Consider the following 25379-nt stretch of genomic DNA (forward strand, 5'->3'; position numbering starts at 1 on the left):
CACCACATTAATATAAGAGCCAAAAATGTAAAATCCTCAAAAGTACTAAATAAAAATGTAAAAGCTATTAAAAACATACTAAAGCAAATACCCCATTAAGAAGCTTCCCCAGGCGCAATTAGGTGCAGTCAACACTTAGTATCTGCAGGGGTTCCGTTCTAGACCCCAAAGCCTGCATATGCCAACAACCACAAGACCTTGAGTCCTGTGGTTTTTAATGGCAGTGCATGCACAGCCATTAGGGCCAATGGGGCTTGCCATCTGCAAATGCTCAAATCCACAGATGGCAAGCCCATGGTTGGGGTGGATGGGCTGTATTAAAAGGCTGCTTGAAAAGAAAAGATTTTGCCTGCTGGTGAAAGGAGAGCAGAGAGAGGGCCAGCCTAGTGTCCCACATTCCAGAGCATTGGAGCAGCCACTGAGAAGGCTTTCTTTTTTGTCCTCACCAAAAAATCCCATAATGGTGGCAGGACCAAGATAAAGCCTTTACCTGAAGATCTTAGGATTCTAATAGGTTCCTATGGGTTTCCTCATGCATCCAAGGAAGTAGGCTGAAGTCTACGAAAGCTTATGCTACCACCTTTTCTCTTTCAGTTAATCTCAAAGGTGCTACAGATTCCTTTGTGTACTGTTTTTCCAGACAAGGGCCCAAACAGACAGGCCAAGATAAAGCTGCTTCAGGTCACTTTGGAGTTATGCTGTTTAAATAACACTTGCATTTTAAGAGCCCAGAAGTTGCACCAAAGCTGCACCTAATGGCTGCTCTAATGGCTGTGTGGCTTTGCCACGGCTTTCAGACTCTTCGAATGCATGCATCATTTAAACAGCATATCTCCAAAGTGACCCGAAACAGCTTTATTTTGGCCTGTCTGTTTGGGCCCTACATAGCTATGTCTTTGAATTCTTTCAAGTAGTTCAGAAACTTATTCCTGCAAGTTTAGGTTAATGCTTATTGTGACCCTTACTGACAAATGTTTTGTAGGGTTATTTGATCACAGTCATTTCAAAGCAAGGACGAGCTCTTGTAGTTTAGACCCTAGCATTGTTCTGAGAGCATTTCTGCACTTACTGTCCTCAAAAGCAGGACCTGGGTCATAAGTTGCTTAGGAGCTTAGTTCTTTGTAGTACTGATTAGGCATTTAAGACATTAGTTAAGATTGTCGGATTTAAAATTTCAAAGTCCACATTATGAAACACTTAATGAAGCAGACTAGCATAACTGAATAAATTACAACCATTGAATGCCATCTCTTATTAATATGTATAAAAGAAAGCAAAGGACATGTTTGGGGGTACACAGATAAATATTTGGTTAAATATTCTGCTGTATTCTGTACAGTTGTCATTTGTTCCCTTGAATTTTAAGGGATACTCTGTCATTCTTAAATCCCATAGTCTACATGGAGTCTTCGGTAGAAGTTAATTGGCATATCGCTTTGATTTGTTGTCAATAGTTTTGACAGTTGCTTGAGAAAATATGGTGGTGTGAGGAAGAACAACGTAGAATCTTTGTTCAGCTTTTGGAATTTGGAAAGAAAGTGAGTTAGGCTGCTTTGTCCAAAAGGTATGTGTGAAGAAAAGAAGCAATCTGTTTGGGTACAACTGCACCTAATAATAATTAATGTTACGTGGCTGACTGAGGATGGTGTATCGTGAGCAAATGGGAAAGCAATATGACTTTTCCCTTTTTTCTACAGAAGCACATGTACATAGTAAACCATTTCCATGGCACACTTCCCATGCTTGCTTAATGCACACCGGGCTTGTTAAGAATTCATGTCAGGAGTTCCAACATATGATTTATGCTGTGTAAATCATAAATACTTGATTTGGTATTTTCACTGCTCATTTAACAGAATATTCTGGCAGTACTTGAGAAGGAAACCAATCCCCTGAAGAACTTGGTGCTATCGTCAGCAGTATCTCCTCATTAATGCTGTCTGCAGTCAGGGCTGCACTTGGTCTGCTTGCTTTTGAAATAATGTTTTACATGATGAATAAAGAAGCCTCTGTCTTAGTTGTTTCCAAGTACCAGGCTTTTGTCAGAAAGTGAACAAGGGTGGCATGTAAATACGATTAAGCAACTGTGGCATTTGCTAAACTCTGTTTTAACAAAGCTATTCTTCTCTTCTCTCAAACCAATATTGTTATAAAATTGAATACTTTCAGACAAGGGATATGATCTGCCTTAAGTTTGATGCCCAAGTATGAAGGTGAATACTTTTCAGCTGCCCCCCCCCCCCACAAAGGTCTTTGTTAATGAATTACTGGTAATCGTTGAATCAACATTTGAGATTGTTTTAAGGCAAGGAATTGAACACTAAGGGGTGGAACGAGAGAGCCAGGTTGAGGCCACGGCAACTGCATGCTGTGGCCCCAATCTGGCTTTTTGCTGGCCCAAAAAGAAGCGGCAAAATGATGCTCTTTTTGAGCCAGCAAAAAGCCAGCTTTTTCCTCCCCACCACAGCTTTACAGCGGTCATGCAGCATGTAAACGCCACGCCACGCCACTAGATCGCCCTGAAGTCAGCCCATGTGTGGGCAGCCCAGCGGCTTTGGGATGGCATCGGGGCATGCGTCACGTGTATGCCACGCCCCCAAGCATCCAGGAAGCTGGCGTTTCTAGCCAGTCTGTTTTGGCTCTAGGTAATTCTTGGCTGCTCCGAACACCAGGGTCCAAAACACACTGCAGAAATAATTCAGTTTGAGACTGCTTTAACTGCCCTGGCTTAATGCTAGGGAATTCTGGGAACTGTAGTTTTGTGAGATGTTTAGCCCTCTCTTTCAGAGAGCTCTGGTGCTGAATAAGCTACATTTCCCAGATTCCCTAGCACTGAGCCAGGACAGTTAAAGTGGTCTCACTTTTAATATGTTTTGGAAACAGGGTAACGTTTAACTGATTGCTCCAATAATAAAAGGAAAACTTGCTGAGATTGCTAATAATAAGCCATTTATTAAATAGATATATAATTTAAAACATTTAATAGTAATAAAATAATGACTTCATACTATTGTTTTTCAGGTTTCCACTTTACATATAATCTGGATTTCAGTTAATAAATGTGTACAAGTAGTCTGCACTTTCCATTTTATCTTCACGGATTTAATTTTCTGCTAGTTTGGCTTTGTCCCAGTGGTTCCCAGTTTTGGATCTCCAAATGTAGTTGGACTACAGGTTTCCATAGTTCTTGCTCATTGATAGTGCTGGCTGGGGCTTGTGGCAGTTGAAATCTGTCTACATCTGGGGATCCAGTCTTGCTAATTACTAGGCCAAACAATGAACATGTAACGTGAAACTATGGTTGACACTAGGAAGGATGGATGGTTACAGAAAAGTGAGGAAGCATTCTTTTTTTAATGTTGTTCCTTAATTTGGCATATCATTGTTTACAGTGCCAGCACAAAGTCCCCCACCCATGGAAATTGCTTTTAACCAGAACCCCTGTTGTCATATTTGTAGACATGTTGCTACCTGACTTACAATGAAATGCTTACAAAGTCTAGCAGAAAATCATAGTATTTCAAGCATTGTACCAACTCCTGTTTGATCTGTAATTTCTGTCAAGTAAGTGTTAGGATGATAAAGTAATAAGAAAAATGCATAAACACTTTCTAGTTTTGACTAGTCAGCACGTATCGTTGCACAGATCACCTAGTCATTTGTAATATGTAGTGATCTATTTTGTCATAATGAAGCACATCTTACCTCAGACAGCAGGCTTCTGATATCTGGGATAATTTAGTGAATGACTCAAGTAGCCTGAGGACATTGAGGTTGAAATGTGCATAGGCAAAGTGTTCAGATTTTAATCTCTGTGGGATATTTGGAATGATAAAAAGGGGAATCAGTGGCAGAATATTTATTCTGACTGTTTTAAGACAGAACATCATTAAAAGATCTGGAGGGAACAAACCTTTGGGCATATTCACGTGCTCCTTAGATGCAAATGGATCATCTAGTTAGTCAGTAAATGGGGAAAATACAGTTTTCTCTTGTGCTTTGATCCCTAAATTTTAGCAAGACATTCCTCACTCAGATGCATATTATTTGCAGATAAAAAACAAAATGATACAAGTCCATGCATGTAGCTTTGTTGTCCACTGTTGTACTTACCAATCCTTCTGTAAGTCCATTCTTTTTCTTTCCATCCATTTTAATACATTTCATTTGCAGTGTCTCTTCATATCTTTTATGTTTTCTTTCTGCTTACTGAAAACCATTTTATTTTATCTGCTTCTAAACATATGCCCACATCCAGGAAGCCATGTCTGTTTCAATAAAAAAATGGAATTTCTGCCCAAAGTGGTCTAAATTTATTTGTTAGTCTCAACTAGAGAAGGCCCATTAAATCAATGAGACTTACATAACATTTGACTTTCCAAGTTTTAATTGATTTAGTGGTACTGGGGCTAACAATAGGAATTAGACCTACATATCAGCTGTATTTTAAAGTGAACATATTTGCAATTGAACTAATTTTGTTCTCTTTAAAAAGACTTAAAAAGGAGAGATGTATCGTGACAATTATTTGTTTTAGTGCATTAGAACTCTTGTGTTAAGAAACCCCCTTAAGATGTTTAGATCAAGCTAATTGTCAACATTCTTAAACTTAAAAAACAATCCGCAAATACTGTGGTGAGTAGATTTAGTGTATTTCTAGTGTCATATTCAAGTCCAGTGAAATCTGTCTAATCCATTAACTTGGTGTCACATTAAAGAAAACAGAGGCGGGAAGTAACAAATCGTGTATTACTAGTTACAGTAGTGATACCTATCAGGATGACATGCTGCTGTAACCGATGGTGTTTCTCCCATGCAAGAAGTTTTTTTTTAAAAAAACTGATTTTGGCAGAATTAGTAGTAAGATGGATATTGTAGGAACTATATTTTTAGGCAGTGCAGATTAATAAATTCACGAGACTAGAAGTTGTTCTAGTAAATATTGAAATGTTTCTCTTATCATGCTTTTAGATATCACTGGGCATCAACATAGAGGTTGCAGTTGAAGTTGTATTTAATACTGTTATAAGAGCACACTACTTGCCAGTTGAGCCTGTGAATGCACTTGGATGTAATGTTGAAGTGGGGGCCCAAAAGTCCCTACAACAGAGGGGGGCAGCCTTGGCCTCCTTGGGTTTTTTGGGCAACATCTTCCATCTGCCTTGGTCATTGGTTAAAAAAAAACAACTTTTGAGTTTTTGAGTGCTACGTATACCCCAGGATGTTGAGTCATTCTTCATCATGGTTTGTTCTCTTATTTATATAAGTAAACATAGGTTTCATAACAGGAACAAAGGAAACAAAATAAACTAATTAGTTACACACTTATGTTTATTTAGGATGGCTTGAATGTGTGAAATTTTCTGCGTGTGCTGGTTCCTCCTAAGTAAATAAATAAATAGGTTTATTTCTTGTAGGTCTCCCATGACTGTCCACCTACCAACAAATATCAACTTGATATGGACAAATGAATAACCAGTCATACAGTGAACTGTGTTGAATTTCTAACCATTATATTTATACTGATGAAGAGGCAAAGTGTCCAACATAATTTAACTTGCTTACCTTCTCTTGTTGGACTTGAATTATAGGGGCTGTTTGGTCTTATATGTTCTTATTCACATACACAATGGAAGGGAGAACAGTGGGCCCTTAGTATCCACGGGAATTTGGTGCCAGGACTCCCCCATGGATACCAAAATCCGTGGATGCTCAAGTCCCATTAAATACAGTGGCATAGTAAACTGGTTTCCTTTATATGAAACAGAAGAATCAAGGCTTGCTTTTTGGAATTTATATATTTTAAAAATATTTTCAGACAATGGATATGGAGGGCCAGCTGTAGTTTACAGTCCTTATCTGCTTTGGATTCCATATGGGAGAAAGGTGTGATATAAATTAATGAAATAAATTAAACTATTATTCAGTGGACATATAATTAAAACATGTATAAGTATTTTTCTTCAGGTTATGGCTTCAGGGGAAATCTGTGTGATTTCTGTCTGTGTTGTTTCCACATTATTTATATTTTGCTGAGCAAAATCCCCCCCCCCCTTAAAGCCGGGGAGAGACAAAAATAAGTATGCTTTATAAATAGGCCAAGTTATGAATTTACAGCTGTTTTACAAACCCTTGGCTGAGACCAATTATTTTGATTTAATGTTTTAGCCCAGTTACTTATACTTGGTAGGGTAGTGTTTATTTGGAGAATACATTTGAAAGTACACTCATCTCTCCACATTTGCAGCTTTGACTTTTGCAGCTTTGATTGTTCATGGATTTTATTAATATTTTCCCTCTAGGAATATGTAGGTCTTCCAACACAACTCTGTGGTCAACTTTAAAGGTTGCACTGAAGGACCTAGAGATTCCTAGAGAGAATACTCCACTAGGTATTTGTAGCTCCTCCAGCATAATTCTGTGGTCAATGTCTGGCAGATGTTGTCCACAGAGTTGCACTGGGGGACCTAGAGATTCCTAGGTTCTCTCAGGTAAAAACATAGTGTTTTTGATATTTGCAATTTTTGCACATTCACAGGGGTCCTATGCCCCTAACCCCATTGAATGTGGAGGGATGAGTGTACTGATCAGTTTTTCAAGCTGAATCAGGTAAACCAGCTGAATTTTAAATTGCTTGTGACAATCTCTGTTGTTATCAACACTTATGGCAGATCTTGATTTGGCATGTGTATTTTTTTTTAGCTCAAAAACCATCTCACAGTGGGACAAAATGCAATTGTTACTTTAAAAATAGATTGAAAGCTATTTAGGTTAGTGACAAAGATAGCTAACTAAACTGAGTACAAAATTTGGTGTTTTTTTAAAAAAAGGTTTGCTTGTAGTAATACATCAATATTTTACTTTGTAATATTCTTAGTGAATTAAAAAAACAATGCTAAGCAAAATGATGTCAGTGGGAAGTGAAAACATTCTGTAAATGGTACAGTCAGATTGCATCAGTTACTGACATGTATAGAATGCTCTCGTTCTGTTCAAGTGCTCCACATTTGTCTTGTAATAGCCACCTGCATATGAATGAACACATTTATCTACAGTGCAGCTGCTGGGAAGTATAGATATTATAGTCAGCACTGTAGGAGAGAGCAAATAAAGCACTTTTGCTGTATCTGAATTGCTACAATATGTCTGAATGTTCGTTTTAGGATTCCATTATATTGCAATTACATATAAATTTCACAAATATTAAGATTGTAAAAGTGCTGTCTGGATTTAGGGAAGCCCACTGTTTATAAGTCAAATATCAACACTGTGTTCATAGTCAAGATATTTTTTAAAAAAACAAACTTGCTGATACTTTTATAATAGCATCTCTCTTTTTTCTCTCTCTGATTTTGTTCTGTGCCTTCAAGTCATTTCCAACTTATGGAGACCCTAAGGTGAATCTATCATGAGGTTTTCTTGGCAATATTCATTTGTAGGAGGTTTGCCATTGCCTTTCATTGAGGCTGAGAGCATTTAACTTGCCTAAGTGGATGTATTTATTCATGAAGAATCTGTCGCACATGTGTCTGTTGCAGTGATTGGCCTAAACTTTTATGAACTTTGACATTTCACATGTATTCATTGACCATCTCAGATGATTGCTTTTGTTGATACTGAGATGTGATTGGCCAACGTTCACTTGACAGCATTCAAAGATCACTGGCAAGAGTTCAGCATTTAGCGTATCTGAATTTTTCATAAAATCAAGGTGAGGCTGTTGGCATCTACAGATAAATGTCAGTATATTCTGGTAATATATGGCTGAAATCCATTGTCAGGAGAGCAAATATTCTCCACTGCTCTTCCTGCTCTCTTTCTGAAATGTTGAGGATGTGTGGGAGTCTACAGGGGAAAGGGGAATAATAGAATCATAGAATCATAGAGTTGGAAGAGACCACAAGGGCCATCCAGTCCAACCACCTGCCATGCAGGAACTCTCAATCAAAGCATCCCTGACAGATGGCCATCCAGCCTCTGCTTAAAGACCTCCAAAGAAGGAGACTCCACCACCCTCCAAGGGAGTGTGTTCCACTGTCGAATAGCCCTTACTGCCAGGAAGTTCCTCCTAATGTTGAAATGGAATCTCTTTTCCTGTAACTTGCATCTATTGTCCCGGGTCCTGTTCTCTGGAGCAGCAGTAAACAAGCTTGCTCCCTCCTCACTATGACATCCCTTCAAATATTTAAACAGGGCTATAATATCACCTCTTAACCTTCTCTTCTCCAAGCTAAACATCCCCAGCTCCCTAAGTCATTCCTCATAGGACATGGTTTCCAGACCCTTCACTATTTTGGTCACCCTCCTTTGGACACGCTCCAGTTTCTCAATGTCCTTTTTGAATTGTGGTGCCCAGAACTGGACATAATATTCCAGGTGGGGCCTGACCAAAGCAGAATACATTGGCACTGTTGCTTCTCTTGATCTACACACTATACTTTTATTGATGCAGACTAAAATTGCATTGGCCTTTTTAGCTGCCGCATCACACTGTTGACTCATGTTCAACTTGTGGTCTACTTATACTCCTAGATCTCTTTCACATGTGGTCTTGTTCAGCCAGGTGTCCCCCATCCTATATCTGTGCATTTCATTTTTCCGCCCTAAGTGCAGTACCTTACATTTCTCCGTGTTGAATTTCATTTTGTTAGCTTTGGCCCAGCATTCTAAGCTATTAAGGTCATTTTGAATTTTGATCCTTGAATTTGGTAAAAGTAGATAGATGATCACTACGCTCTGTGGCTGTATTGGTACACAATAGTAAAGTAACCCAAGCAAGATAAATAGTTCCTTGCAGTACAAGATAATAGAAATCTGAAGTGGAAGGAACAAAAAGCACCTGTATATCTTGAAAATAAATGCCTCTATTAGATGTGCTTCAGGCTACTATTGAATTTGGAAAACAGCAACTAAATGTCAGTGGAGAATTGTCTGTTTTCCCTCCTCAGCAATACAGTGGGGCTTGTCAAGTAATATGTAGATGCCAAACACATCTTTTCATAAGGGGTAAGGTCTTGGAGACAGAACTTTAAAGGAGACATTATATAAAAGCGTGCCTCAATAACAAAGGCTCTGCTAAAAAAAAAAAGCTTCTTTTTACAACTGCCCAACCTTGGTTTTCTTCCTCAGTCTCTGTCTAGCTGGAAGCGTTTTTTGCAGCATTGGCATTGTGAGAATGGTGTACGAAGACTGGAGAAACATATAATTTAGATGTCAGTTTTCTGCAGCCTGTCTGCAGTAAATAATGCAATAAAGCCTGACCTGGGAAAGAATGGTGTTCTACTGTAGCCCATCCAACTGTAGCGGTATGTGACTGCCTACAAGAGGCAAAGTCAACAATCATTGCCTCTTGGACCGCTAACGGAGCATACATGAACAGCAAAACAGAGAGGAACAGAGAAAAAAGGGAGAAAAGGGAGATCAGATAAACTTCCCTCACTAGCTCTCCCAAACAAGTTAAACATCACAAATGTATACACCCTAACCCCAGAATAGAAATCATAAGAAAAGTGGAGGCTGGTGAATAAAAAAAGTCATCCCTGAACATATTTTGAGAGAAGTTTTCAAGTTCTAGAAGATTCAAAATGTTTTAATTTACTTAAGGCTTACCTGACCTGGTTATTACAGTTCACATGTGCACATTTTTACTCTTGGATACATGTTGAATTATTCTTGGTTGTGGTTATGTAGAACTGTATCCTTATTCTTTCCATGTTATTCCTGCCTTGGGTGTCAAATTTACTGTAAAAGGAAATAATGCCCAGGAACACAACTAGTTTGTTTACTGAGGTATATCTGTAAACTTAAATCCAATCTGCCCCTCTGGTGGTTAGCTAATATAAAATTGGTTGAGTAGGCATGATTTCATGATCAGGCCAGTAGGCAAATGTGCCTCCTCCAATAACTCTAAATCAAATTCCCAAACCCCATACAGAGCAAGTTGTTAATTGTATCTTTATAGGTTTCTGTTCATTAAAAGATAAATCAAGCAATGACATCCTATTGTAAATGAAGATAAAATACCCAATTTTTTAGATTAGGTGAAAGTGGACACCCTCTTTCACTAATAAAAAGAAGTGAACTTCTACCAGCAGTAATGAGAGAATGATATTTGCAAAGCCGAACGTGGTGTTCTGCTACTTACTCACATGGAATTTCCCCATTCTCAATAGAATTTAACATGTGTTCTTTACAGCTGTTACTTCCTGACAGGTTCATGAATCTCTATGAAATTAGTTCAGATCATGAATTTAAAAAGGGAATAGGTAGGATGTCAGTTATTAATCCTAAAGAAATATCCCCCCCCCCCCATGTAAATTTTCCGTCACCCTTGGCTGTGGCAGCTAAGATGGTGGGAGTGACAGTCCCAACCACATATGGAGTTCTTCATTTCTGCTTTAGGTCACATCCTTAAAACTATAAGGGCATATATGGGGGAGGCAAACTGCATTCTGTTATTTAATAGCATACTCCTATGTGGTATGCATCATTGCATGTGTATGTATAGCTCCCTCTGTATCACCAGGATGGTTATCCCTGACTAGTTTTCAAATTTAAGAAACACTATCTTTTTGCCCCAGAATCCAGAAACTTACTGCAGGCTCCACTAGTTGCCATTCTCAACCAGGTTTTCTGAAATCAATCAAAGGTCACTAGGAGTTCCATGAGAGATTGTGATTGAAAAATATTTTTGAGCTCTTGATATAATAGATTTTACACAGGGATACTCTGAGACCTGGAAATAATGTCAAGGTTTCTTGTAGGGCAGTGGTACTCAAACTTTTTTACCCTTGGAATTCCCCTTTACATCTTATATGTGGATATTGTGCCCCCCCCCACTTGATGTAGTATATGAATAAAATATTTTGCTTATTTACTGTGTTTATTTTCATTTGTACATTCCTGTATATTCATATTTTTAAATTTTATGAGGAAATAATATAGTTCAAAATAAGAGTTTTATTTAAGTAAATTCAGTATTTAACTCAGTGCATGAGTATACTTTACACATAAAAACGGTTTGGGAAGAGGAGGAGGAATCAGAGCCTCCAAGCCTCGTGCCCCCTCTTGAGCGACTCTCGTGCCCCCTGGAAGTCCTGCCCCACAATTTGGGAACCGCTATCATGAAGAGAGGCTGTTCTAGCATTTTAAGAAAGCAGTTGGATACATCTTTTTGAAATAAAAATATTAACCATTGCATCAATATTTATGGTGAGTCCAAAACTTCCAGAAATCATCCTGAATCAACCACAATGACTTCCAATATGTTTCTGTGTTTTATTGCTAAGTCCTAAGAGTATTGGTGTCTGGATAGCTCTAACACATTTACACTCATCCATCCACATTTGCAGGTTTGACTTTTGCAGATTTGATTGTTCACAAATTTTATTTATATGTTATCTCTAGGAATATCTAGGTCTTCCACACAACTCTATGGTCAACTCTGACTAAAAGTTGCACTGAAAGACATACAGATTCCTAGAGAGAACACTCCACTAGGCATTTGTAGCCCCTCCAGCATAATTTTTTGGTCAATGTCTGGCAGATGTTGACCACAGAGTTGCACTGGAGGACCTAGAGAGGTGTTTTCTCAGGTAAAAACATAGTGTTTTTGTTATTTGCAGTTTTTTCACAATCACAGGGGTCCTGTGCCCCTAACCCCAGTGAATGCGGAGGGATGAGTGTATTGTTACTTGCTGACAAATGCCCTCAAGTGAACTTCAGCTTATGACCCTTTGAATAAGATACCTCCAAGACACACTGTTATTGCAAACTCAGGGTCGTGGCTTCCTTGGTTGAGTTAGTATACCTGTAATGCAAGCTTTATCTTTTCCTACTGCTTTCAGCTTTGCCAATCTTTTAATAATCTTTTCTAATGAGTCATGCCTTATGATATCTCCAAAGTATGGTAGCCATCATGATACAGTGATTTGAGTGTTTGATTAGGAATCTGGGAGACCAAGTAGTGAATTTCCACACTGTGGAAGCTCACTGAGTAACCTTAGGTAGGTCACACTCTCTCATCCTCAGAAGAAGACAGGGGCAAAAGCCTTCTGAACAAATTTGACCAAGAAACTCATATAATAGGTTTGTATTAGAGCTGCTGTAAGTCGGAAATGACTTGAAGGCACACAACAACAGTGATAGCTTTAGCTGAATCATTTTGGCTTCTAGGGGGAATTCAGGCTTGATATGCTCCAGCACCCACATATGGGTTATTTTGACATGCTGTCCATAGAACTCTCCTAACCCTATCTTTCAGTACTATCTCTTGTTTCATTATGGATAGTCTCATAGGGTTTCTAAGGTGTCATTCAGGAGTGGCTTACCATTGCTTTCTTCTGGACAGTGCTAACTTCCTTACAGTTAGCTAAAATGTCACTGCAGTTGTCTCTCTAAGATTCTCTGCCAATGTCATAACTCCTCCCCCACACACACACTACTGCTGATGCCCAGTAGATATTTGGCACATTTAGTCTGGCTCCTCCTCAAAACATGTCTGATGTGAGGGAAGGGCAGAATCCCTTCACCATGGAAAAATATGCCATAGTGGGTCTGAACCACTACCCACTCCCATATGAAGCTGCCCAGAATGTGAGATCTTCAGTGGGAAGCTTCAGTTGAGGTTTTTCATTGTGGTATATTCCACCATCCTGAAAAATTGGATTCGTTTGTTCATCAGAAAGGGATTTTTGTGTAGCAGCACCTGAAACTCCTTTTCCGTCCAACTTAAGTGCATCCAGTCCTTATTGAGTTTATGAAAGACAGTCAAAAGTGTTTTCTTTTGTCAGAATTGGGTGTCCTGGAACCAAACCTCAGTGGATACTAAGGGCCCACTGTACGTTGCTCCAGTACAAGGGCAGAACAGTTCATTAGGATACACAAGTGGGGCTCTGTGCAGTGGGGTTTCTTTGCCCCCCCTGCCCCCTCCCGCAAGCTGCTCCAGAGGATCAGGGAACCCTTCACATGGGTGGGAATGTCTCCCACTTATGTAAGAGTGCCTCTGGATTCAAGTTTTTCTCCTTAGGGATTTGGAACTGTGTCCCAGTAGTTTGTCATAAACCTCATTAGACAGTCTGGCAAAGCATGGCTCACCAGCGATCTGCTGAAAGGCATCTGTTAGCTAGAAGAACTACTGCAGTCTCTTCAAACTGTGACATCATCAGAGAGCTGTGCCTGCTTTCACTGGCCATTTGTTTTCCAGTGTTCTCTTGCTGACTCTGACCATTTCTGGCATGTTATACAGACGTTAGCTGGCTTGATATCACTAAGTACAGGTTCTTCTTCCTTTGCTGTTACCATGAATGGACACACAAACACCGCTAATTTTATTATTCTTTTAGGTCTTGATATATTTGTGATCTAATTTGTTATTGATACGTGGGAAGTCTGAGATGTATTGGGCTCTTCATAATGTTTAGATTGGTGTAAGTGAAAGCAGTTAAGTTAAATTTGAAGAGTTACTAATTCAAACTGGTGAAATGATAATAAAGGCCATGTTTTTATTACACACTCCTTGATCTAGGGGACAGACCTCTGTCTGGCAACATAAACTTTCCTGATGGATAGTAATTAGTCAACCCTTGACATTCATTGGGGTTAGGGCCACAAGACCCCCCACAAAAGTCAAAATTCAGGAATAAAGCCAGGGGTGCAAGAGCAGTACATGTGTGTGTTCCCCCATCTCCCTTCTGAAACCTCAAACAGAGAGCTCCAGCAAGCTCTCTGAGGCGCTGGAATGGCAGGGGACCATGCATTCTTCCCTTCCAAGGCTCCAGGGAGCTCTCTGAAGCCTTGGGATGGCAGGAAGGAGGGCGCATTTGCTTTCTCCCAACCCCTTCCCAAGGCAAGAGAGCTGTCTTTCCCCAGGCAGCTCTCTGTCCTGGAAAGGGGGGGGTATTTTTCCCCAAACTGCTTCCCAAAGCAGAGAGCTGCTTGGGGAAAGAGGCAGTTCTCCACCCTAGAAAGGGGTGGCATTGGTGCACGCACCCTTCTCGGCTAAAACCTGAGATGGATGAGGAGGAGGGGTTCATGCGCAGCGGCCTTGACCTTGTGAATAATCGAAACTGCGAGTGTCAAAGCTGCAAATAGTTTGTTTCATATGCACGTTTCTTTAATTTGAAAGCTGCACATGGTGTTAATGAGATGTGGCCTGATAAAATGTGATCTCTTCTTTAGTAAGGAAGGCAAAGTAGGATTTTGGAGCCTTTGGCTCCCCTGATGTTTTGGTCTACAACTCCCATAATCCTTTACCACTGGCTGTGCTTGGTAGGGTTCCTGGATGTTGTTGCATAAAATCTGGCATGTCAGTGCCCCCCACATCTGTTTTAACAATCTATACTGTCTCTTTCTGTTCAAAGAAATCTATTTACTGTTCTGAAAATCAAAAATTTCAAATCATATTAGCAAAGACAGGGAGGGCATGCATGTTTCCAGGTGTTTGCTTAAGAGTAAAATGAAACACAAGAGATTCTTGTTTGTCATTTTTAAACTTCCAAGTTGTATTAGTACATTCATCATTTCCTGTTATTAGCAGCTCTTGTGTAAAATAACACTTCATCAGATATTAGCTGTTCCTTGGTAAAAGTTGCTATTTAATCCTCTGATGAATTGTGCCAAGAATCATTTGGTTCTCTTGTTAATTGTTGGCAGTTTTGCAAGAAAAAGAAATGAAAGCCATGCAGAAGAATGCAAACACTTTTCTGTAAAAGTACACTGACTTGCATAACCCAGACCAATTATTAATGCATTATTATTTAGAGCCCACAGAAATACTGCAGGATTTATTTGCGAAGGGGGCTTTTGGTTTCTTAGATTTTTTTATTCTGGACGTTGGCTGAATTATGGATATTGTTGGAAGAGATGACCAGTTGCATTGTGGGTTTAGCATCATAAGCATTGCTGCCAAATCAGCTTGAACTAATGCTAGCTTCATGAAAAGGAGACAGGGCTTTCAGAGTGAGCTTAGAGCCTGGGAAGTTTTTATTTGTTTTCCCTGAATATACCACTCAGCCAGTAGCTATAGTTTGGTTTGACTACAATACCACTAGTGTGCAGAAATGAAGTTAAATTTGACTAAAAATCGTTTGCATCTTTTATATTTTCTAAAAATAAAATTAGAGATATTTATTGTCAGGTTTATGGTAGGGAATAGTTCTTGAACATGATTTTGTGTTAAATGTAATAATCCTCTATCTATTTATACCTGAAAACAGCATGGCTTACTTTGGAGTAAGCTTGTATAGATTTGCATTGCAAATTTCTAATCTTGAAAATGTAAATATGCATTTAAAACATATTGCAATTGACCAAGTTGTTAAATGCTATGTTAGTTAATTTCAGAGTGAAGACAAGACATATGACAAAACATATGCACCAAATTATGGTTTTTATATCATTTGTATCGATAAGACTACTGAATAAAGTACCTTTCCCCACCCCAAAGTGGCAATACAGTACATTATTTTTACTAGTCTGTATTCACAATCCCTGCAGAAGAGAGTTTTAATCTGTAGGTGGTGTTAACTGCCCTGGTATTAGAGGTTAGAGGAAAGGAAAGGCAGATAATCTTTGAACAAATCTTGCCAAGAAAACCCCGTGATAGTGTTGCCTTAGGTTCACCATAAGTCAGAAACAACCTGAAGGCACAACACACATTTGCAGGTCACACTAAACTGTGATTTCTTTTAGTCATGGCTTTTGGCTTTAGCCTGGAATTGTCCAGCAGATGACAAAACAAACTACAGTTTATTTTTCACATTTCTGGTCTATTTTCTCTCTTGTCATCTTCTGTCTCAGGGTGATCAGCTGAGGAATCAAGTCAAGAATAAGCCATGATTTCAAGTTTATCTACAACAGGGTGGGCAGATGTGGAGAGCTAGGGTCCAATGCAGCCCTCTAGGAGACCTTGGAAGGCTTCACTGCTCCCATCAAAATTAAATTAAATTATAAAATTCAAAAATTGACCCCAAATGCCTCTAGGATATATGCCCCCCCAGCCTGCACTTTTCCTGTCCCTGATCTACAACAAGAAGAGAGTTTAATCAAGTCTAGTTTTGTAATCCAACAGCAAATTTTGGTTTCTAGATCTAGTTTTCATTTGATTATCTAATCATATTGCTTTTTCAAAGGGATAGTTTCTCATTCTGTATAAACTAATACATATTTAGCATCAAGTATTCAGCTCATGAACTGCTCATCAGAAATACAACACACTGAAAATTATAGTTTAAAAATAGAAGACCTTGTCACCTAAAGCTGACAAAATATTTGGCAAAGGTATGAGAAGCACCACAAAGGAGTAAAACTGTGTCTCTTCCTCAGTATAAGAATTAGGCCAAAGGCTGACAGAATTCTGGTCTGTAATTGTAAGGACTCTGATGGGCCAGAATGCAGTTAACTTGTAAATCTCTTCACTCCATACAGCACTTTTTTTTCTGTGAATCCTTTTAACCAACAGAGAACGGAAGAGAATAGAGTATGCTCTAGGACCATTTTACATTTGCTTTAAATTGCTCTTCCTTTACATTACTGAGAAATATGGTTTTATTGATTTTTATTCAACCATTATGTCTATGCAAAAGTACTTTGTTGCCACAAATGACTTTTGTGTGTGTGTGTGTCTTGTGCTTTTTAAACCATGAGAACCAGACCGATTACATTTTATTAATTAAAAAAACAGATTCCCGAATTAATTTTTATTATTGATCATGATCAGCTTTGACTTCATATTTCAAGCAGCCTGATGTACTATCCAATTTTAAGCAAACTGATGTAAGTTTATTTTTGAAAAGTTGACTAGATCCTGTTGGATAGGGAAAAACCCTCAGGCAACTCTTCCTTTTAATATTTTATTTGTTTATTCATTTACCTGTTACTTGGAAGCATAGCTATCAAAATGGAGATATAAAGTAAATTTGCACTACAAGTTGAGTTCATTTTGAAAGAGCAAGAGGGATTTGGATCCCAGCTAACCTCTGTCCTGAGTCCTGTATACCCACAGAAAGATCAGCATTAAGAAAAATTAAATTTGTAGATTGCCGTTCCTATAATTCCTCAGTTCCCACATTCCTCAGTCAACATGACCATTGTTTATGCTGATAAGGGGATTATGGGCATTGTTATAAAAATCTTTGATCTTTGACAAGGACAGGAGTAGGACTTGCTATATCTCATCCATTTGATATAATGGAATTGCTCAGTCAAACTGCTGGCATTTTGACATTTGGCTGGAGGTAGGGCAGACAGTACCCAGGATGAGTAAGCAGGACTGTATAAGAAGGACTCAATTGGAAAATCACTGATTCTTTATTCTGATTGTATGGTGAAAGTTGCTCTAATCCAAAGCATCTCCAGCTTGTAAATTGTTTTCCTTCTGCAGTTAATTCAGCCCTCATACCTGTTGTTGTTGTTATGTGCTTTCAATTATTTTCTGCCTTATGGTGAGTCTAAGACGAACCTTTTGAAAGAAAGTCATGGGATTTTCTTGGCAAATTTCTTCAGAGGAAGTTTGCCGTTGCCATCCTCTGAGGCTGAGTTAGCGTGACTTGCCCAAGGTTACCTAGTGGGTTTCATTGCTTATTGGGGATTTGAACCCTGGTTTCCAGAGTCGTAGTCTGACACTCAAACCAGTACACCACACTGGCTCTCTCCTTATATCTGTATGATGGTATTTATGAATTCATCCCTTCCCTTCGTCAGCATTTCTCCCACACATTTCCCACTCCCCCAAAACATGGTGGTGGTCCTGATTGTACCAAACATACCTTAAAGTCCACTTCCATCCCTCCCCCTAAAAATCATTTAAGTTTTGTCTTTTTACTATATTATCCACATATCATGTTGAAACAGCAGGCAGGTGTAGAGCAGAGATGGAGAACCTGTGGGCCAGCATCTCCTTCTGCTTATATTTTCAACCAGTGACCAAAGATATGTAAAGCTTAGGAAGTTGTTGCATGGAGCAGAGCTCTTCTGTTTTGCAATCTGGAAAACTGTTACATTGGGGTTTATTCCTGTGAAGGCTAGACTAGATCAGTAGTTCTCAAACTTTAGTCCTCCTGGGGCTTTGAACTTCAGTTCCCAGAACCTTGACAATTGGCCAAACTTCCTGAGGCTTCTGGGAACTGAAGTCCAAAACATCTGGAGCAGTGCTTTACCAGTTGGTAGTCCATGATCTGGTGCCAGTGTGAGACAAATTTCCAGAAAAGAAACAGTTGTGGTCACAAATAAGGTGCTGGTCCCAGGCACAGGTGTGGGGAAACCTTGCCTGTCCCTCACATCCGATAGCTTAATAAAAACTGATCTAGAGAACTAAAGTTGAGAACTACTGGACTGGACTACACTCAATGTCTGACTGGATTTGATCTCTGTGTTGCATCCTTGGAAGCTCTTGCATTGGGATTTACCCCTGAACAGACATGTAAAGTGTTGAACTTTGCTTTGTATGCTTGGTAGCAAAGTGTATTGATGAGTAAAAATTACACCTGGCTTCACCCATTGCTGGAATACAGCATCAGAGATCCTTCCCAAATTAGAATGCAGCCCCTATGCTGATTTTTAAAGCCCAGTTAGAAAGTGGTGATACAGTAAGTACTGTATAGTTTGTTTTGTTGGAGCATTTTATTTAGTTAAAAGTTACACACTGCATGCCAATTTAGGTCAAAAAACTTTGTAGCAGTATTGAAATGGATACAAATGATTGTTTCTGCCAAGCACCAAATATTTTATTTCAGAGTTCAGCTATTTTGTTTTAAAAAAAGACCTAAGTAAGCAGTGACATAAGTAAACAAGTTTCCCCTAAATATTTCAAGTGCTTTCCTTTAAATCTTAAGTGTTTAAAACAACAACTTTCTAATTTTAACAGGCTTCCTTAAGCCAGACGTATTGCTGATAGAATGAAAAAGTTCAAGCGGAGACTTTCTCTAACATTGCGTGGGAGCCAGACTATTGATGAGTCACTTTCAGAACTTGCCGAACAAATGACAATTGAAGAAAACAGCAGCAAAGATAACGGTAAATCTAAACCCTTTGTATATGTTTCTGTTGATAAAACAATATTGTTAAAGTTTGGAATAATGAGTCTTTATCTGCTTTGGGGAGTCTATATCTGCATTTGGGAATAATATGTCTATATCTTGTTCTTCAAGTGTATTGGTATATCATAGAACTGAAGTGAATGCTTTCCAAATGCAGTGATATTCTGGCTACAAATTCTGTATCATTAATACACTGAGCTGCAGAAATGTGAGTTCTGTATTTGTGTATTTTTGCACCAGTAGTTAAATAAAAGGTGAAGGATATCTGGCCCTTTTAGGAGATTGTAGCTCCTAAAATCTCTAGCTAGCAGTGAGTGGTGAGAAATCATGGAGGTTGTAATTCACCAAAGTCTGAACAAAGCTTCTTTTTCTCTTTAAATAAAATTTCTCTAAAATGAATTTGACTTATTTTCTAACAAACATAATATAAACATTTAATTTTAGATATATAAACTATATTAATAATTGAATATTTTATGTAATTATATCTTTTTTTGTCAATTTCATTGGTTTACAAAAATTTGTCAATATTTCATCCCCTTAACTTTGCCCATGTTGCCTTTGTGCATTGGGCCAACCAAAAAAAATGGCTACGGAGATTGCCCGTCCCTGATTTTTACTGAAAAATATCCCATTCTTCTAGTATGGCTAACAGCAGTTGAAAGTAATACATTCAATGTACCGTAATTACACTTTATCCCAGCGGTGTGAACTGTGCAGTCAGCAGGGTGAATGTGGTGGTGGTGGGGCTCATGACAGACTTTGGGACCCCCCATTGACCTTCAAAAGCCACCAGATTCCCTAAAAAAACCAGCCAAAAATAACCTTTTTCCCCAGCCCCTCCCTTCTTCCCCCAAATGTGTTAAAATGTGTTTAAAAGGGATGACCCCTGGAACCTCCACACCCAAGGCCCTAAAACAATCAGGAGTGACACAGCTTCAGCTTGCCTAAACTGGCAGACATGATGCTTAATATTACTTTCCAGTGATAGCCTCAAGCAATGTCCACCATTCCTGATTTACCTAGTCATGGGGATGAGAAGAGAAATTCAATGATGGGATATGGGACCCCATCCCACCTAGCCCTTCTCTGGATGCAGATACGAGAGGCAGGACAAGTAAAGCAATAACACCTGGCAGATGGCAGGGAGAGAGAGAGAGAGCACTTACACTAATATGAGTATACGTATATGTCTGGGGCAGAATATTCTTCTTTCTTCACATATAACATTAACTTCTACAAACAAGTCAGTATGAATATTAACTCATTTGACTTGTTATGCAGCCAAATTCTGGTCCCCATGTGTGTGCCTGCCTTACCATGTAACAGGCAATAAGGAAATTGAGCTCTCATGTTTATTGCCCCATAAAGAAAAAGCATTTATCAAGTCACAGCTAGAACTGTCATTCTATGCCTTTAAGAAGAGAATCTTGCTGCTCACATTTCCTTTTTAAGTGACTGTATGTATGTAGGATGTAGGAGCTAGAAGCCTTGTGGGAAGAAGAAACAAATCACAGCAGAAGGGAAGAGAACGTTCTGTGAGTGTGGAAGAGTGTGTAGGAAGGAGAAAGGGAAAGAGGGAGATTGCAAAGTATTGCAAATGAACAGTCATGCATGAGGCATAATGGCAGCATAATCATGGTATTAGTCAAGTAGAAAGTCCAGAGCATTTTGCTGTGACACATGAGATTCTGCATCAGTTGTCCTGTAGACTTGGTTGGGCTTTGAATTTCTGCTTCTTTTTTTTTTTTTAATCATACAGTATTTACACTTTTGGGGAGTCCAAGTTGCATGATGAAGCTTGTAAGACTGAATGTCTAAATTCTCTGATAAAGGGACGGACAGAGATGTGTTTTGTAAATGTTCTTATTCTTTAGTTAGGATCATAATTATATTTTATAGTTCATTATTTACGTAGCACTCTTAATTGCTTGAAGGACTTCAGAAAATAGTTCCTTATAATGTATGGATAATTCTGTCTTATTTCTGCATTACAAGTCAGAATGAATTCCAAGAAAATATGTGTTTACATTTGCCAAATGAAATTATGAGGTTTATTTTTACAATTAATAATTATAATTATTAGATTTATATCCATATTTTATTTGTTGTTGTTGTTGTTGTTATTCTGCCCTTTATAACAAGATCTCAGGGTGGCATGCAAGTAAAATCAGTTTAAGCAGATTAAAGCAAATTAAAACAGTATTTTTAAGTGCAAAAATATATTAAAGAATTGAACAAGTTAAAAACAGGTTTAAAAGGTGAAAACAGTTATAAAACAACGTGCAAAGACATTCTGGAGTAAATCTCCATTCATTTTGGAGTAAGCTGCACAGGCATTGGTAAATAGCCATGTCTTTACTTGTTTGGCAAAATGCAACCAGGGTTAACACCAAAGCAGGGCATCACTGGGAAGAGCGATGCAGAGAGTTCAGGCTGCACCAGATAATACCACTGCACTCCAGATGTCTGCTTTGGGGCAGAAATGGGCTGTAGTGTTCACCCACATGCCTTTAAAACCCTGGAGCTCAGCAGAAGAGAAGGTGTGAATGAGGTGAGGCTCAGTGAGCAGGCCTCAGGTTTCAATTTTTTAAAAAATATATTTTTAAATTTTCTTTTAAAACATCATATCTTACCAAATATTCAGTTTAACCACATGAAACTATGTAAATATAAATACATATGGGCAGTGCATATGATATTGTAATTTAAAGGTGAAATTTTTATTTTGCTAGTAGTTTATGTTAACAATTATTGCCATTACATTCAATGATTTATGAGAATTACCGTTTGCAAGTAATATTAGTACAAAAACATTTCTAAAGATTCTTTAGGATGTGGTATGGGAGGAGGTCGGGGTGGTGGTGACAAAATGAGGTACTGCACCAAGTGTCAGATAGAACTCTAGTGATGCCACTGCACCAAAGACACATCCGTATTAGTCTGAAATATCAGTATACACAGAGATCTTGTAGCATCTTGAGTGAAAGAAGCTGTAGCATAAGCTTTCTTCGACTTCATCCACTTGCTCAGATGTAATCTCAATAGTGCTACAAGATCTCTTTGCACAGTTGACACCAGGCAGGCTTCCAAGGTTTGGGCATTCTACACTTTGGGTGCCACAGCCTTGACATAGTATATTGACCACCTGGCAGCACACAATGGAGGGCACATATAGGGAGACAGTTATCATGATCTCCAGCCATTTAGGACTTTAAATGTCATCCCAAGCAGCTTGGACTGAGACCAGAAAAGTATTGGCAACCAGTTATATAGTTTTATATAGGCCTGTTACAGACAGCCAAAATAAAGCTGCTTCGAGTCACAGTGGAGGTATGGTGTTTCAATGATGCATGCATCCTAAGAGTCCAGAAGCCACACCAAAGCCACATTCCAGTCCTTAGGGCTGGAGCTTGGCTTTGGTGTGACTTCTGGACTCTTAGGACGCATGCATCATTGAAACACCATACCTCCACTGTGACTCGAAACAGCTTTATTTTGGCTATCTGTAACAGGCCATAGTCTATATAATGTTTTGATTAGCAGTCTAGCTGCTGTGTTTTGCACTAACTACTGTTTTATTTTCCTCTTCATGGGCAGCCCCACATAGGGGCATTCTAATTGGGAAGTTACCAGTGCATTAACTACTCCAGCTAAGTTATTTCTGTCCAGGAAAGGCCATAGCTAGTGGACCAGTTAAAGCTGATCCCACGCTTCCCAAGTCATGGAGTCTACCTTTGGCCTTAGTGATAATGATGAATCCAGGAATATTCCCAAGCTGGATCCTCTGAGGGAGAAGGCACATAGCTTGGGAGTATTCCTGGATCTTTTATCATCACTGAAGGCCAAAGACAGATAGGCTGTTTACCCAGTTCCTGCACCAGTCTGCAGAGTTTTTGTCTTAGCATGTTAACTTTGTTTATTGGCATACCTCCAGCCTATTATAGCTTCCATGCACTGGTCCAGCACCTGCACAATGCCAGCTGACTGAGATTGCAAGGAAATGTCGAACTCAAGCCTCCTTATGACCTCACCTAGGGCTTATTCACACTACACAATTAGAGTGCTATTATTCCACTTTAGCTGCCATGATTCTATCCTATGGAATCCTGGGGTTTATAGTTTGTTAAGGCACTGGAATCCTCTGGTTGAGAATTCTAAATTCCCCTCCTCGGATTTCATAGGACAGGAATGATGGCTGTTAAAATGGTATAATAGCACTATGTAATTCTGCAGCATGAATTGGCCCCCAGTGGCTTAATATAGATACAGTATTATATAGCATGGAGGGTATTGGCTATGGGGCTGAACAGGAATCCCTTAGTACCACTGTCTGGAACCGGCTCTAAATAACCGTAATTCAGTGCCTCCTATTGCTATCCCACAGAGCCAGTCCAGTATGGTACTATGATCAGTGGTATAAAAGGTTGCTGAAAGATCCAGGTAAATCAACAAGGTAACACTCTCCTTGTCTTTCCCTTGGAGTAGGTAGTCAGTCAAAGCAATTAAAACTATTTCAGTGCCATACCGTGTCCTGAAACCTGACCAAATAGGTCTGGATAATCTGCTTCCTCTAAGAATATTTGAAGCTGCCCAAGCACCACACAAACTCCCTTCCCAGAAAGGAAAGATTAGCAATAGGACAGTAGTTTTCAGTGAGAGCCAGTGTGGTGTAGTGGTTTGAGTCTTCAACTAGGATTTAGAGATCAGGATTCAAATCCCCATTTGGACCCCACCCCAGGCAAGTCACACTCACTCACTCTGCTTGAGAGGAAGACAATAGCAATGCCCCCCCCCAACAAATATTTTGGAGAAAACTCTGTGATAGGGTTGCCATAAGTTGAAAATGACTAAAGAGGGACACAACAAGTAATTTTCACATACTTCTGGATCTAGTGGTATTCTCTTCAGGAGAGAGTGCACTATATCACTTCTCCTTAACAGAGTGAGTTGTTTACCACCACTGGGATCCAGCTACTCAATCCCACTCACCCGGGTCATAACATCCATGATGGCCAAAGGTCAAGTTTACACATTAATTTGCTGAAATGGAAATTACTAGGTCCCATCATTTGGAGCAGTTACCTCCCTCTCACCAGTTATTTGATTAATTTTCTTTGGTTTTCCATGATGGCTCCCAACTTAGATGTGAAGATGGGAGATTCTGCTTCCAGCTGCCACAGGGTGGCTGTTTATGCTACCCAGGGTTGGTTACTAAAGTGGGAATTGGTTCTTACAATTTGTATCCTTCATTCAAAATGGGCAGTGGTTCTTAATTCTAATGTATCTGTGTTTTAGATTGTTATTGTTAATTTTTGCTAAGTGGACTTCGATTTCTGACACCCTCCAAGAGGTACCTGTAGGTCACCCTGTCCTCAGCTTCTCTGCTAAGGTCTTGCAGACTCAGGGCTGTCATTTCCATGACTGAGTCTGTCCATCAAATGTCTAATTAACAAATTGTAAACCACTCTGATAGCCTTTTGGCTGAAGAGTGGGGTATTATTATCATCATCATCATCATCATCATCATCATCTGTAATGGAGTCTTCCTTTTTCCTCCACTACTACTTTTTACTTTACCAAGCATTAGTGTCTTTTCTAGTAAATAATGTCTCCTCATGATATGACAAAGTAGTACAACATTCTCAATTTAGTTATCTTGATTTGCTCTAGGATCCATTTATTTGGTTGTTTTTTAAGAAGTCCACAGTATCCATAGAACTCTTCCAACACATTTCAGAGCTGATTTTCTTCCTATCAACTTTCCTCACTGTCCAGCTATGAGAATAGAGACTGGCTGGGTGCAGAATAAAGTCATAAAATGGAACCTATTTGTCAGAGGCTGCATCCACACTGCAGAAACAATCCAGTCTGACACCACTTTAACTCATTACAGTTGCCCCTCCTAACTCGCGGATCTCGGATCCACAATCTTGAAAATCTGCAGAGGGGCGACCTCTGCTATTTTTAATGGGGTGCGCCCCACACACAGGTGCACATACAGGCATGTGGCCCATTCAAGTCTATGGTTCTTGAATATGCACGAGCCTCTGTTTTCACGGGGGGATCGGAACGGATCTCCTGCAAAAATGGAAGGCCATCTGTACTATGGAAGTCTTGGAAATTTAGTTTGTTGTGGTGCCAGAGCTCTCTGATCAACATGGCAAAATGTCTGATCATAAGGTTTTCATGATAACAGACATTCAAAGGGGATTTACCATGCCTCCTTCTGCACAATACTAACAAGTGTTAGCTATTGGTGCCACTTCCATTATCCGAGAGATCCTCCACTAGTGTAAGCCCCACTATTGCTACTGTCCGGTAGCTGTTTGGAACATTTAATCT

The 25379-nt window shown here is 39.3% G+C and overlaps 1 protein-coding gene across 1 annotated transcript in view; it reads left to right on the forward strand.

Moving 5' to 3' along the window:
* Positions 1 to 25379, forward strand: part of CDK17 (cyclin dependent kinase 17) — a 101178-nt gene that overhangs the window by 17576 nt on the left and 58223 nt on the right. Inside the window, exon 2 of the mRNA XM_042467014.1 lies at positions 18863 to 19011. Coding sequence (XP_042322948.1) covers positions 18894 to 19011 — 118 coding nt within the window. The 5' untranslated portion in view covers positions 18863 to 18893. The remainder of the gene's footprint in view (positions 1 to 18862; positions 19012 to 25379) is intronic.

Source organism: Sceloporus undulatus, chromosome 5 (genome assembly GCF_019175285.1).
Source record: "Sceloporus undulatus isolate JIND9_A2432 ecotype Alabama chromosome 5, SceUnd_v1.1, whole genome shotgun sequence".
In the NCBI taxonomy this organism is placed as follows: domain Eukaryota; kingdom Metazoa; phylum Chordata; class Lepidosauria; order Squamata; family Phrynosomatidae; genus Sceloporus; species Sceloporus undulatus.